This window comes from Dromiciops gliroides, chromosome 3 (genome assembly GCF_019393635.1).
Source record: "Dromiciops gliroides isolate mDroGli1 chromosome 3, mDroGli1.pri, whole genome shotgun sequence".
NCBI lineage: Eukaryota > Metazoa > Chordata > Mammalia > Microbiotheria > Microbiotheriidae > Dromiciops > Dromiciops gliroides.
In genome coordinates, this window is record NC_057863.1 from 32,459,484 (window position 1) to 32,475,822 (window position 16,339).

At 40.3% G+C, this 16,339-nt stretch overlaps 1 protein-coding gene across 7 annotated transcripts in view; it reads right to left on the reverse strand.

Moving 5' to 3' along the window:
• TNIK (TRAF2 and NCK interacting kinase) overlaps positions 1 to 16,339 on the reverse strand; it is a 430,959-nt gene that overhangs the window by 204,465 nt on the left and 210,155 nt on the right. For all 7 annotated transcript variants that reach the window (XM_043995975.1, XM_043995980.1, XM_043995978.1 and 4 more), the window contains exon 3: positions 7,729 to 7,785. In XM_043995975.1, the coding sequence (XP_043851910.1) occupies positions 7,729 to 7,785 (57 nt within the window). The remainder of the gene's footprint in view (positions 1 to 7,728; positions 7,786 to 16,339) is intronic.

The following is a 16,339-nucleotide window of genomic DNA, read 5'->3' on the forward strand; positions in this document are numbered from 1 at the left end:
GATTGGCAGCAAGCAGCAATGGATAAATTCAGCACCAATTTCTCCATTCTCCTTTGGAAATCGACAGATTTGATTCTTTCAAGATGATGGCAGCCCACATGGCATCATGAACTTGGGGAGGAAGATGCCAAAATGACCAAGGGACACAGTCTCTGTAATAAGGATCCTCATTCTGCCTGACTCATTGGCCCTTATCACCATATGTCAGCAGGCTCCTCATCCTGGGACATCCCTCAGTCCCTGTGACTCCCTCTTCTTGGTGAATTCCTCCTTTGTTGTTGCTTTTCAATTGTGTTTGACTCTTCATGACCGCATTTGGGTTTTCTTGGCCAAGATACTAGAGTGGTTTACTGTTTCTTCTCCATTTCATTTTACTGATAAGGAAACTGAGGCAAACAAGATTAACCGACTTGCCCAGTGTCACACAAGTAGTGGCTGAAGCCAGATTTGAACTCAGGTCTTCCTGACTCCAGGCCAGATCTCTATCTACTACATCACCTAGCTGTGCCTAGGAATGTCCACTACAACATACCTAATAAATGGTCATCCAAGGAAGGGGGTTTATTTGGGGACTTGACATAGCTAGCTGTCTAGTTTCCCAAGGGCAAGGGCTATTTTATCTTAGTACCTGCAGTGCCCATCACAATGCCTGACTCATTGGCCCTTATCACCATATGTCAGCAGGCTCCTCATCCTGGGACATCCCTCAGTCCCTGTGACTCCCTCTTCTTGGTGAATTCCTCCTTTGTTGTTGCTTTTCAATTGTGTTTGACTCTTCATGACCGCATTTGGGTTTTCTTGGCCAAGATACTAGAGTGGTTTGCTGTTTCTTCTCCATTTCATTTTACTGATAAGGAAACTGAGGCAAACAAGATTAACCGACTTGCCCAGTGTCACACAAGTAGTGGCTGAAGCCAGATTTGAACTCAGGTCTTCCTGACTCCAGGCCAGATCTCTATCTACTACATCACCTAGCTGTGCCTAGGAATGTCCACTACAACATACCTAATAAATGGTCATCCAAGGAAGGGGGTTTATTTGGGGACTTGACATAGCTAGCTGTCTAGTTTCCCAAGGGCAAGGGCTATTTTATCTTAGTACCTGCAGTGCCCATCACAATGCTCCTCACATAGAAGGTGCTTAAATAATGTTTGGTGACCTGAATGGAAAAGTCATCCAAGGAATAGCCTAGCTACATTTAGAGAGGCAGATGATGAATTTTCTGGCCAAAATGACACTTGAGTACCATTTCCCAAGCTATAAGAATCTCTATCTGCACAGGTAGAGGAGCCACACACCAATGAACCACAGATCCTTGAAGTATTAAGTTTATAACCAGGGATTTTTTTCCATAAAAGTACTTTATCATTTTCCAGAAGCCTGCTGCCACATGCAGAGACAGTTTTCAACATTTACTTCTGTAAGATTTCTAGTGTTAAATCTTTCTCCCTTCCTCCTCTCCCTCCCCCTTCCTCCCTCCCCCTTCCCCCCTCCCCAAGACAGCAAGCAATCCGATATAGGCTATATATGTACAAGCATATCAAACACACTTCTGCATCAGTCATGCTGAGAAAGAAGAACCAGAGCAAAAAGGAAAAACCTCAAAAAAGAAAAAAACCAAAAACAATAGAAATAGTATGGTTCAATCTGCATCCAGATTCTACAGTTCCTTTTTTTCTGGATTTGGAGAGTATTTTCCATCATAAGTCCCTTGGAACCATCTTGGACCATTGCATTGCTGAGAAAAATCAAGTTCATCACAGTTGACCAACACACAATGTTGTTGACACTGTGTACAATGTTCTCCTGGTTCTGCCCATCTCACTTAGCATCAGTTCATGTAAGTCCTTCCAGGTTTCTCTGAAATCCGCCTGCACATCATTTCTTACAGCACTATAGAATTCCATTACATTCATATACCACAACTTGTTCAGCCATTCCTCAATGGATGGGCAGCCCTTTAGTTTCCAATTCCTTACCATCACAAAAAGAGCAGCTATAAATATTTTTGTACATGTGGGTCCTTTTCCCTTTTTTATGATCTCTTTGGGGAAAAGACCTAATAGTGGTACCACTGGGTCAAAGGTTATGCACAGTTTTATAGCCCTTTGGGCATAATTCCAAATTGCTCTGCAGAATGGTTGGATCAGTTCACAGCTCCACTAATAATGCATGAGTGTTCCATTTTTTCCACAGCTTCTCCAACATTGATTATTTTCCTTTTTTGTCATATTAGCCAATCTGATAGGTGTCAGGTAGTACCTCAGGTTATAACCAGGGATTTTTAACAACTGAAAACAAAAGCTTGGAGACCAGAGGATGTCAACCTTTCAGAGGTTTCCATTTGCAAAAGGGAAGAATTACAGAATCAGATCACATTGTGACTGGACTGTTCTAAAGCAGAGGCAGCCTATGATGAAAATAATATTTAAGGAATTATTTGAGCTCACAGTTCCACCAGAATCAATCATTGTTTCATAACCTGAAAGAAGTCATAGAGTTGGTTTTCAAAAAATCTAGTCTTTTCAAAATTCCAGCTGTTAACAAAGGATCTGACAGCCCCCAAAATGAACCTGACTGCATGAAGACAGTGATAGCATCAAGAGTGAGGGATGGGACAGTCCTGTTGGACTCTGCAAGGCAGCCCACACCTGCATCACAGAGACTAGTTCTTTGGGTACCACAATGGAAGAAGAGATTGACATAAGCTAGAGTCCAGAGGAAAGAGATGAGAATGATTCGATGCCGAGATGGTGCCATATGAGGATCAGTCGAAGGAACTGGCCGTGCTTATCCTAGAGAAGACAACACAGAGTTGGGGCTGGGAAGGAAGGGAAAGGGACTATGGTTATGTTTGAATATTCAAAAAATATTCAAGAAGGATTTGACTTTGCTCTAGAGGGCAGAAATGTGAACAATGAATAGAGGTCACAAGGCAACAGATTTCTTCTTGATATAAGGGAAAATGTCCTAATATAATTAGACCTATCCAAAGGTAGAATGGTTTAAAATTGTAGGTAGTTAGATGGCCCAGTAGACAAAGCACACGCCTTGGAGGCAAGAAGATCTAAGTTCAAATTTGGCCCCTAGCTTATGTACTAGCTGTGTGAGTCTGGACAATTCACTTAATCTCTCACAGCCTCAGTTTCCTCATTTGTAAAATGGGGATAATAATAGCACCCACTTCCCAAGATTGCTGTGATGATCAATTCAGTATATGCTAAGCACTTCATACACCTTAAAGTACTATTTGTTGTTCAGTCATTTTTGTAAATCTTGTCTGACACTTCATGACTCCATTTTTGGGTTTTCTTGACAAAGATTCTGGTATAGTTTGCCATTTCCTTCTCCAGCTCATTTTATATATAAGGAAACTGGGGCAAACACAGTGAAGTGACTTGCCCAGGGTCACAGAGCTAGTAAGTGTCTGAGGACGGATTTGAACCCAGGAAGAGGAGTCTTCCTGACTTCAGGCCCAATGCTCTAAGCCACCCAGCTGCCCTTTAAAACTAAACAAATATTATTGTTGTTACTGCTGTTATAATCATTATTGCTACCACCAAAGGGGTGGTGCCTTCCTTGTCATTATAAACCTTCAAACAAAGACTGGATGACTCCTCTTTTCAGTGTTTTAGGGGGGTTTCCCAGTATAGGTTGGAGTAGATGACCTTGGTGGCCCCTTTTCTTCTCCCCTGAGATGATGGCATTCCTCAGAGCACTGCAGTAGAACAATCTGTCAGAGAATCTCTTGCAATGTTTCATCCCACTTGAGAAAACAGTATTTGCGAATAACTATTCTATTATATGGGGTTGGGGGGTTTCCACTGGAAATATACTTTGGCTACACTCACCAAGAGAGTGAAGCAAGAGATATGAAGCAGGATATGTCAGGCTGGGATTTTCCATGATGTCAGGTCAAAGATGGAGGATTTCCTGGCTTCTTCTATCTGGGCTTTTCTTAGAATGGCCCATCATAGACATGGGTTTGGTTACCACAGGACAACAGGAAGACCAAGGTCTATCTGTAACACCATCGTAAACTGAGAATATTTACTTTGGGACAAACCATTAGACTCTTTGTTGAATTTCCATAAAGCTTAAGGCTTAAGGACTTAAATATGACACAAATGACATCAGAAAATGGGATCAGAATTATGATTGATCATAGAGCTGGCTTGGGCAGGCATGAGGATGAATAGCTCCTGTGGGATAGAACTATACAGGCAATGGAACAGAAGGTAGTGGAGAGCTCATTGGTCTTAGAATCCATGTGGGAAGAGCTAACATAGTGAGGATAAAACGTGTGGGTGTATATATAGTATGAATACGCATGTATATGTATATATATTCATCTAAATATATAACTATACATTTATATACATTTGTAAATATATAACCACATATATTTATGTATCTATTTACATAGATACATACACAAATATATATAAAATACACACCAGGACACATATACATATATATACAGATGCATGTGTATGTGTGTGTGTGTGTGTGTGTGTGTGTTTCCCCCTCTATAATATACTCACCTCACTCAAGAAAAACACTATAGCTATGTTTAAGGATAACTTCCCAATTAATTTAAAACATTAGCTCTGGGGCTAGAATTTTGTTACAGGTAACACCTTTATAAAAGGATTTCTACTGAAAAAGGAGCAGGAGCTGATTTTGATGTTCCTTATTTTCTAATTTACATGCGTTCCAATTCAATAAGCATTTATTAAGTGCCCTCTAGGCATTGTTGTGCTGGTAGATGCTTAACAACTGGTTCTCCATCCCCCTCCAAAGAAACAAACAAAAACAACTGTGCCCATGATACACTTTCAAACTTAATGCTCATTATTAACATTTTCTCCATCACTTTCTAGAAAATCAACAAAGCAATCGATCAAGCCCTGATTTACAGAGTTTGTCAATTTGTGAGGATAAAAGGTCCCCCTGAAGATTTAATGATCAGCTGGAGCTGTGTCCAGCACATGCCAGCCTCTATATAGCAGACAAAAGCCTGGAATATGGGAATTCAGAGACAAAAATGAATAGTCCCTGCTCTCAGGGAGCATCAATGATCATGGAGATGTTGTCATCTGCAATGATTCAGTAAATGAGGTACAATGAGCAGATCACTTTATCTTTCCGGGGAGAGAGTATTCAAAAAGTCAGGGCTTATGTAAAAAGCATTACACCTGTTTGGTTTGGCTTCTGAGTTTTACCAGCTATAAAATGAGGAAGTTGTATAAACCCAGAAGTCCTTGACCTCATCCTAGGGAGCCCTTTTCAGAATCGTGTGTTTAAATGCATAAAATAAAATACACAGGATTACAAAAGACACTGAAGATTAGTAAACATAAAGATTTCATTTTTTACCCTTTCCGAGTTCACAGATCCCATGGAATCTATCTGCGGTTCTATCTTCAATAATCTATCTTTATGTTCTCTTTTGTGTAAGAACTGAAAATTGTATTAATTTTGATAGAACTATGAGTGGAAGCCTAGAATCATTTCACTCTGTCATTTACCAGCTATGAAGACTTAGCCAACTTCTCTTTTGGAGTCCTTTGGTTTCTTCTCTGACAAATGAGAAAGGTGGACTGGATAATCTCTACGACTCCTCTAACATGTTATTTAGTACTGAACTAGAGAGTCAGGTTCAAATCCTGCCTTGGACACTTATTAGGTATGTAAACACATGCAAGCCATTTAATTTGTCTAGGGCTCAATTTCCTCATCTATGAAGTGGGGATGCTAATAGCAACTACCTCATAGGTAGCATGTTTTAAGGCTCAAGTAAGATAGTGTTCTTCAAAGCTTAAATGTGACCTAAATGTGAGCTGCAATGATGATTTTTGCATTAGAATTACACAGTTTTTTTGCCTACTAGATATGTGGCCTTGGCCAACTCATTTCTCTTTTCTGTGCATCTATTTCTTCATCTATCGAGTAATGAGGTTTTATTATATGACCTCTAAGATGTATTCCAGGTCTGAAGTTGTATGAAACGAGGGTAAATGACTCCTCATTTGAAGTTTTCATAGGGAATTGAAAACACAGAGAAGCTGATCAACATATGGCACTGGAATAAGTAACAATATAAATGAGGGGGCAGCTAGGTGGCACAGTGGATAGAGCACTGGCCCTGGATTCAGGAGGACCTGAGTTCAAATCCGGCCTCAGACACTTAACACTTACTAGCTGTGTGACCCTGGGCAAGTCACTTAACCCCAATTGCCTCACCAAATAAAATAAAATTTAAAAAAAATACATATATATATACATATATATATATAAAGTGAGGTGTGTGTGTGTGTGTGTGTGTGTGTGTGTGTGTGTGTGTGTGAGAGAGAGAGAGAGAGAGAGAGAGAGAGGGAGAGAGAGAGAGAATGAGAATGAATGAGGGAGTATAATTAAGGGAAGATCAAGCATAGCCCATGATAGATGATATCCTGGAAGCTAGTCCCAGTGTTTTCCACAAAACAGCCACTGGAAACAGATGAAAACAGGACTGGAGAGTCCAGTGGTCTGGACTGTTTTCACAGAGAATAATTCTTGATACCTTTGTGGGAACCATTCAAAGTCTATTTGTCTTGGATAATCTGCTTTCAGGCCCAACTTAAATCTTTTTCTCTCTTCACTTTCATGTGTTTATCTGGGTGTAGCTGAAAGATCTCTCTGAACAGTCCCCAAGACAATACAAAACATATTAGCATGCCTTTGATGTCCACTGAGGTCTTTTGCAGCTACAGAGTTCTCCTCTGTACTCTTGGAAAATGCATTAAAATATTTTAAATAAAGTCAACAAAAGGAATGGGAGCAAGCACCGTAATTGCATTTAAGACACAGAAAGAACTCTATTCTTCTACTCGCTTTTGTTCATCCAAGCAAGAGAGCATACAAAAGAGCAACGGACTTTAATTATTAGAAGTATTTGAGGTTAGTTGTCACATTGAAAAGAAAAAAACAAAGACCTGAGACTTTTTCTTGCAAAGATCCTCATTTGAAATAGTCATTATAATTCATCCTCATACTTGTTCCATCTTCTTTCTCCTTCTAGTCAAGGTGCTCCCCCCAACAGAGTGAATGTGTGTATGTATGTGTGTAGGTTTATGCATGATACACATGTGTACATATGTACTCATGCACATGACTGTGTGTGTATATATATATATATATACAAACACTTTATATCCCACCTATATATGTATGTGTGTATGTATCAACAGAAGATACATGCATATAGAATATACATATATACATGTCTATGTGTGTCTTCTATATATACATATACATATATGTATCTATATACCTGTCCATACACACATATATGTATCTTTGTTTATGTGTGTGTGTGCATATGTATCTTCTTTTATTTCAATATTATTGTTTTAATACCCTAAAAATTCTAATTTTTTCTTCATATTCAATTACTGCTAACTTTGTTCAATGTAAATGACTGGCTCACATCACTCATCATAAATCCATGTGGTATTTAATTGGCCTGAGGCATATATGGGTAAGAAATTTTGACTGTATCTCCTACCATAATCTGGGAATTATGTACATTAAATCGAAAGGATGTGATACCTTAAGTGGGCAAGAAGCACACTCTTTAATAACATGAAACTTTCAAAAGCCACTAAGTGAGTACATGGCTCATTCTCCAGTTCTGGAGAGTCAGTGAATAGATTTTTTTGAAAGGACAAGAGGCAGATACATTACCCCAGTGACATCCATGACTTTGATAGCAGCAAGCTGTCCAGTTTTAACATGACGACCCTGAAAAGAAAGAAATGGAGAGTGTTAGTTTGGGAGGAAGTAAATTAGCCATCTAAAAAATCACAGACATTTCAATGTGTAGATGCATTGACTTTGAATTCATCTGTATGAATCAATGATCAATTCTATGATCCAAAGAGGGCACCAAACTAAATCAGACACACCCTGGTGCCTTCCTACAATTTGCTAACCCTCTTCTCCCTGCAGCTAAGACAAGAGCTAAGGATCATAGCATTGCACACTTAGAACTGAAATATCCATGGAGTTCAAAACCCATGGGGAATCTGGAACTTGGGAAGGTTTTGAAGCAACTTGCCTAAGGTTCTACATCTAATGTCTAAGGCAAGATTCGAACCTAGCTCTCCTTGGCTCTGAGGACTGTGCCCTATCCATTACACCATCATGTCTCCCTATCAAGTAACACTAGAAACTAGTAAGCACAGACACTAGAAATGTAAACCACCATCATAAAACACTGGGAAGATCCAGAATCTGGGATCTCTTGGCTGCTCCTGGCTGTTTCTTTCTTATCTGATTGAAGTAAAAGTATTTCAAAGCCCAGTTCAGATGCATCCTCCCACATAAGACCTTTATTGAATACTCCCTTCTTAGTCCTCTGTGTCATCCCTCTGCTCACTGAGTTGCAGTGGCTCCCTATTACCCACAAGATCAAACAAAACCTTCTGCTGGGCAGTTAAAATTTTTCATAAACTAGCTCCTTTCTCATTTTCTAGTCTTTTTACAACCTTACTCCTCTCTACACACACCAAGATCCCATAACCCTAACCCACGGGCTGTTCCTTGTACACAGCACTCTTATCTCCTAACTCATTGCCTTTGGAATGGCTGTCCCTGATGCCTAGAACACTCTAGGCTTCTGCCTCTTGCTTTCCCTGTATTCCTTTAAGACTCAGTTCAAGGCGAGATGACTTTCACAGTCTCCCAAACCACCCTTCTGCTCTCAGATGACCCATGTCTCTTCTATATATGTCTTGTGTGTGTGCACAGAACATACTAGGACATAAATGTATGTGACCTCATAGAGACAAAACTGTCTAAAGGGAAACCTACAATTAGCCATTTTCCCTAGCCCTAAGCACCTTTCATCAAATGGAATGTCAGAGAATCATGGAAGTCAGAGCTGAAAGAGAACAAAGACACCACCTATGGCCAAATGAGGCTAACTTCTCTAATGTCTCGTTGGGAAGCAAGCATTTCTTCCCTTGTGCAAAGTCAGAAGTCAGCCTCTCTATCTCCCTCTCTCCCTCTCCTTCTTCCTCCCCTTCCTTCCTCCCCTTTCTCTTCCCACCCCCAGTCCATTTCATTAGAAAATTTATAAATTGTAAACCTGTATCCGATTTCTTACTGTATCAAAGAGTGGGGGAGGGAGGGAAGTACAGAATTTGGAACTCAAAACTGAAAAGAAAACAATGAATCTTAAAAAGTGTTTTAACATATACATAATTGAAGAAAAATAAAATATTTTAAATAATATATAATAAAATATAATAATAATAATGATAAATAATAAAACATTTTTAAAAGGAATAACAAATTGTCTACAGCTGTCAGTGATATGGATAGAAGTAAAATTGAAGATAGAGGGGCATCTAAGAACTTGAAAAGTCTTTGTACAAATCCCTAATTTGACAAACCAAGGAGCATGAAGCCCAAAGAAGGGAATCATCTCACCCCCACCAAGAGGGCTCAGCAGTGCTGGGCTTGTAGCCAGGGACTATAGTGGACTTGGATCTCAAGGGGCAACCTTGTTTGGTTTTTAAATAAAAGCCACTATATTTAAAACTTTTAACTTAAAGGACAGATACCTTGACCTATAACTTGACCTAGATCTCAGTGCTGAATGGATTGTGCATTATGCAATTCAATTCAAGCATTTATTGTCCCTATTCTTTGCAAGGTTCAGTGATAGACACTGGGGATATAAATAAAGACCAATACCCCGCTTCTCACAATAAAAACAACAACAACAACAGTGTTCTCCTTGGGTGAGGAGAAGGGATGAAGGAGAATACAAGATGTATATTGGTAAGTAATAATGTGTGCCATGTTTTTGGTTTTGAACTTCTAATGCTAATAGAAATAAAACAGAAATAAAGGACATGAGGTCCCTAGGGATTTCAGGTTCATTCCTTTCAATTTTCACTTTGTTTCCATACACAGCCAAAGTTCACTTTAGCTTTGGCTAAATGACTAAATTAGCTACCTTGGAATCTCTACTGGAGACTCAATGAGCTCTTAGAAGTGGGGCAATTAGCAGGTGAAACTCAATCCCTAGTGAGGTGTCTCCAGACTCCCCCACGGAAATCCAGCTGACCTCAGTCGAGCTGTCAGACTTTGATGCTAAGAAGAGAATAGGGAAGCCAGGCTTAGAGTGGATTGCCTCCTACACTGAAGGGACATCAGGCCATATTAGGATCGAGATTATTGGCAAACCCTTCAGGGGGGAATGTCAAGGATTCATAGGATGCAGAGATTAATAAGAAACCAGAGACAGGAGGACTGGTCAACTTAATGACTAAAGACAACACTTTCTTCCCATCACTTACTTCCCATATAAAAACCACTTAATTTCCTATGCCACTGCTTTTGATGAGCAAAATTAAAGATACGTTTCCAATAAAACTTCCTTCTCGTGAGTAGAGTAACCTGAACTGCTGTGCTCTGTGTTCTAAAACAACTTCATCTTTTGTCCTAACATTAAAATTTTTTAAAGAGAATTCAAAAATTATCCCTTATTTATATTTCAATCAAACAAGCATTTATAAAATACGTGGAACATGTGAGGCCCCTTACTAAATGCTGAGAAAATATACAAAGGTCAAAACAGAAAACAACTCCTAACTTCTAGTGGGAACTATAACACAAAACCTAACTTCTAGTGAAAAATATAACAAATTAAGCTTAAAGAACAGACATGGAAACTAAATTTAGGTTTCAGGTATAATACTTTTTCAAGTGTATTTAATGGAAGGTTTGGGACGTTCCCAGTGACCACAATAATGCAAATGAAAACTAAGCTAAAAACATCAGAATTCAGATGGAATGGTTTGAGAAGATACATACTTCTTTCTTCTCAGGAGGCAGGTGGTGAACTTTAGGTATGGATAATGACATACACTGTCAGATTATTCACTTTCTTTGTCTCTAACTATTTTTCTTTGTTACGTGGAAGGGATCTAGGACCCAAAGTGGCAGGAAGTAAGGAAAGAAACCAAGTATTTATTATGAACCTACTATGTAGGCTAGCTCTGTGGGCTAAAATAGCCTCCCACTGACAAAGCCACATGGGGGTGGTGATCTAGAGGGGGATGGGTTGCAATAAACTGCTATCAGGCAGGACTCAAAAAGCCACTGACAGTCCAAGTGTGTTGGAAGATAATGTCACTGGATCCCAAAAGCAAAAATGGAAAGAAGCATACCCACCCCAAGGATTGGGAAAACGGAAATGGAAGATTTTTGCTTACTCAGTGTGGTGTGGCTCACTAACCTCTACTCCAAGACTTCCCATTTGGTCAGTCACTCACTTTATTCTCTCACAGTCAAGATGCTGTTTGTCATATTTCTGGGCAGTAACAAAAAGAGGGGTGCTATTCTTCTCTAAAAAGCATCCTCCTGTGGAAATATGTTTTGCATGACCTCACATGTAAAACTGAAATAAAAGTTCTTGCCTTTTCCAAGTTGTGGGGAAGGGAAAGAGAGAGAAACAATTTGGAACTCAAAATTTTAAAAAATGATTGTTAATGTTTTTACATCTAATTGAGAAATTTCTAACAAAAAACCCAAATTAACTACAAAAGACAAATGAAGAAAGATGCTATCTACATCCAGAGAAAGAACTGATTAATAGAAGTATGTACAAAATAATTGTATATACACACCTAATTCGTGTGTAATGGTTGCTGTGTCTGGGGCAGGGGAGAAAAAAAAATTTACAAGATAAATTTGTTGTATATTTGGAAAGGAATAGTAAGTTGTACATAATAGATTTGCAGTTTCATATGTAATGATATTTTTATTGTATTATGTTGTGGAAATACTTGCTTTGTTCCACAAATTAAAAAGAAAAGGAAAATGGGGCAAAAATTTAAAAACCCCCTATCATGAGGGGGTTAAGTCTGCTCTCATTAGATGTAGTGGCACTTTATGCTCCACTCCCTCCTCCTTCCCACCCCCAACACATACCCTTCTCTGGAGATGAAGGAAAAAACAGGGGTAGGGTAGGTGGGAGGGGAGAAGAAACCATGTAAGCTTCAGCTCTTTATGAACTATACATTGCTTCCCATCCCTCCCCCGCTAGAATCATCAAGAGAGCTTTTCAGCAGATAGCCTGAGGCATGAGTTTCGCTCTGGGGGCTTATGATGGGATAAGGCATATGTTTATTTCTAGGTCACACATCTGAATCTGTCCCTGCTGCTCTATTCATGCTTTCATAATCCAACCATGACCATATAAGGCAGAGACACACATACATTTCAGGTCTGCCCTTGGTTTGCTAGGGTCTGATAAGCACGTGGGGAGCCTAGTCCTGGGGCCATTAGGGATAATACCAGAGCTCTCCATCACTGGCATCCATATGTCTAAAGGGGACTTCCCCTCAAACCACCCCTTTTCTCAGATGCCACAACTAACCCTAAAGTGCCCATGGAGGTTGTCAATAGGAATTAAGATGATTTGGTTTCAAGGAAGAAACAGCTGAAAAGTGATGGAGTTGTTAGTGCTCAAAGCATTACTGAATGGCAGGGCCAGCTACTGGGAATGTCTACATATTCATGCATTCACTCAATACATGGTGATTAACTATGCACTATACCAGGAGCTAAGGGACATAAGAGAATAGACTGGGTGGGGGAAGGAGAGGATCTGAGACAAAAGAGGGAATGTAGCACTTTATAGTGGGGAAAGCAGCAGAGGATTGGGGCTTAACTTCAATTAATACTTGACCTTGAACAAGATAGTTCACCTCTGAGGGCCTTCATTTCCCTATTTATAAACTTGAGGTGGGATTAAATGATCTCCCAGGTGCCCTGCAGGTATAAATCCTGTGAATTTAGGATGCCATTGTGCCTAGTACAATGCCAGGTGCTTAATAAATGCTTACTGATTGACTGATGATCCTATGAATAATACACAGTCTGGACCCTCAAAAAATTAATAATTAGTGATAAGAGAAATATCAGAAAAAGAAACACAGGTTCCCATTGTATCTGGAAGATTTTTTAAGAAGGTCATGAAATCTCATCTGTGATTGACACTACACATTACATGCATCAGTCAAAAGTGCATGCAAACAAGGATAAACCAGCTCTCTGAAAACCAGCTCTCTGGAAAAAAGTGCGAATGATACAATTTTAAGTTTAATTGATATCATTAATATTTTCTCCATCACTTTTTAAAGTCAAGACAATTTAAAAAAAAAATCAAGCCTTGACTTCTAACCCTTGCTGATTTTCAAGGGAGTAAATGCTCACATTGGAAACTTAACAGTTAACTCTCGTGAGAACACAGTCTGAAATGGCATCATAGACTTAGAACTGGAATGGGCATTAGAGGCATCTTCCCCATGACATTCATTTTCCAGATAAAGATTGGAGGCCAGGGGGCAGCTAGGTGGCTCAGTGGATAAAGCACCAGCCCTGGATTCAGGAGGACCTGAGTTCAAATCTGGCCTCAGACACTTGACACTTACTAGCTGTGTGACTCTGGACAAGTCATTTAACCCTCAATGCCCTACAAAAAAGAAAGAAAGAAAGAAAGAAAGAAAGAAAGAAAGAAAGAAAGAAAGAAAGAAAGAGAGAGAGAGAGAGAGAGAGAGAGAGAGGGAGGGAGGGAGGGAGGGAGGGAGGGAGGGAGGGAGGGAGGGAGGGAGGGAGGAAGGAAGGAAGGAAGGAAGGAAGGAAGGAAGGAAGGAAGCTCTAATGATTAGGAATATTCTCCTTACACGGGGCTGAAATCTGCCTTATCATCACCAACTTCCACTTACTTCCAGTCCTGCCTTTTGAGGCAAAACAGCAGAAATCCAATTTTTCTTACAAAGGATGGTCATTCAGACAAGAAGGATGGCTATTATGAATGAATGATATGTGTGCCAGGCACCATGTTAAGTACTGAAGATACAAATATCAAAAGCAATATAATCCTTAGCCTTCAGGGGATCTAATTGGCAAGGCATCAAGATGGCTGTATGCAGGGGTCTGAGTCTAGACAGATATCAAGAAAGCTCAACAGACAGAATTATGCCTTCTACCAGACATCTTAATTCTAGTATTCTTTGTTTTCTAAGCAAAAATTCCTAGTTCTTTCAATGGTCCCTCATATGCACAAACTCTAGGGCCTTTTCCATTTTGATCATTGTCTTCCCGATGCCTTCTAGATTATTTTCCAATGTAGAAGGCTATTGGGATCTAGAATGGGAAAACATGTGGCCTACTAAAATTGCCACCTCATCCCCTTTTCCATTCCACTATGGAATCAGTTTCACAGAGGTTGATCAAATGATACAGAAGGGTGGTGGAGTAGATAGAGTCAAGGAAGACCCATCTTCCTTATTTCAAATCTGGCCTCAGACACTTACTAGTTGTGTGACCCTGGGCAAGTCACTTAACCCTGTTTGCCTCAGTTTCCTCAGCTGTAAAATGAGCTGGGGAAGAAAATGGCAAACTCTGCAGTATATTTGTAAAGGAAACTCCAAATGGGGTCATGAGGAGTTGGACATGATTGAATGACATCAACAAAGGATTGGACAAAATGATTATCAAAGTCCCTTCCAACTCCGAAATTTCATGAGGTCATAGTTGGGCAGACTCCCTTCTGATAGGTATTTTACTGAAAAAGCTAATGACTTAGTAAACCAAGTTATTTGGACTCACTCACTTTACTTCAGCTTTCAAAAAAGGAAATGAAATCCACATGGCCATATGGAATCACTAGCACTATCTGGTCCCCAAACAGCTTTTACAAGTGACAGGAACCAAACTCGGTCACCGGGGCACTGTCTCTGGCCCCGAGGGGAGAAGAGAGCAAACAGGGGGCATTTGGATTCAGCGTCTCATACATAGCTGTTATCTGCTAACCTGGGCAAGCGAGAGAAGACAAAGTTACTGGACTGAAAAATGATGCTTCAGCTGTGCCCTGCTCAGCGAAAGCCTCTCCATCTTGTCTCCCCTTTTCTTGAGGGAATACTAAACATGAGCTGGCTGCACTCAGAAGAGGCAGCCGAAAAGCATTCATTTCTCAGATCTCAAATCGATAATTCTTTGTCATCATGGGGTGTTTTACAGGGAAACTGTGTCTTTCCCCTTGGGCCCCTTTGCCACCTATCTCCCACCCACCCCCCATAGAAGATTAAAGAGATATTTTATACCCTTCCCCCCACCCTCAGCCCAGTGCAGGTGTGACTAATGTGACCAGACACTAAGCCAGACGCTGAGTTTTTGTTAGGGATTAAGAAACACAAGCCCATGACACAAGAGCCAGCATGGAGGTAAGGAGAGATATCCAGCTCCTTTTGGAGCTGAGAAGATGTAGGTTTGAGTCTTGCCATCACTCACACACACACACACACACAGACACAGACACACACACACACACACACACACACACACAGGCTGTGTGACCCTGGTAAAGACATCACCATCACAATTGTGATAATTATTATCACTGACATTTATATGTTACATAGCACCTAGTGTGTGCAGAACAACATGGGACAGCTAGGTGATGCAGTGGATAGAACACTGCGTCTGAACTCAGGAAGATTTGTCTTGCTGAGTTCAAATCTGGCCTCAGATTCTTAGTAGGTGTTAGACCCTGGGCAAGTCACTTAACCCAGTTTATCTACATTTCCTCATCTGTAAAATGAGCTGGAAAAGGAAATGGCAAAGTACTCCAGTATCTTTCCCAAGAAAAACCCAAATGAGGTCAAGAAGAGCTGGACAAGACTGAAACGACTGAATAACAAATGTGCCATGCACTATGCTAAGTGCTTTCATAAATATTATCTTATTTGATCCCATGGAAACCTTGGGAATTAGGTTTACGTTGGCAGAAGAAATTTCCTCACCTGGTATTTCCCCATACCCACCACAGCAGCTTTAATCCCTATCTCTCCCTGCATGGCTGTGATAAGTAGACATGGGATTCAGACCATGTGCATACCAAATACAGCGGTGGGCACTTTATAACCTCCTCTAGGACCAAGAACCAGGCTCTTAGCTTGGTACTGGAAACCCTGAACAACCTGGTGATGATCTCTCTTGTCTGCTTACACAATCCTCCCTTACATTCACACTGAGTTCCTGCCCACCTGGTCTATTTGCTATTCTCTATGTGCAACATTCCATCTTGCACCTTAGCACAGGAAGCCCCCATTCCTAGAATGTACCTGACCCTCAGCTCCCCATCATAGAATCCCTCAAACTCCCAAAGGCTGAGCTCAAATGCCTTTCCAGACCCTGCCCCTGCCCCAATCCTTTGGGTCATCTCAACCATATTACCTGGGTTCAAAATCCCAGCTTTGTCAAGTTTATATTCTGT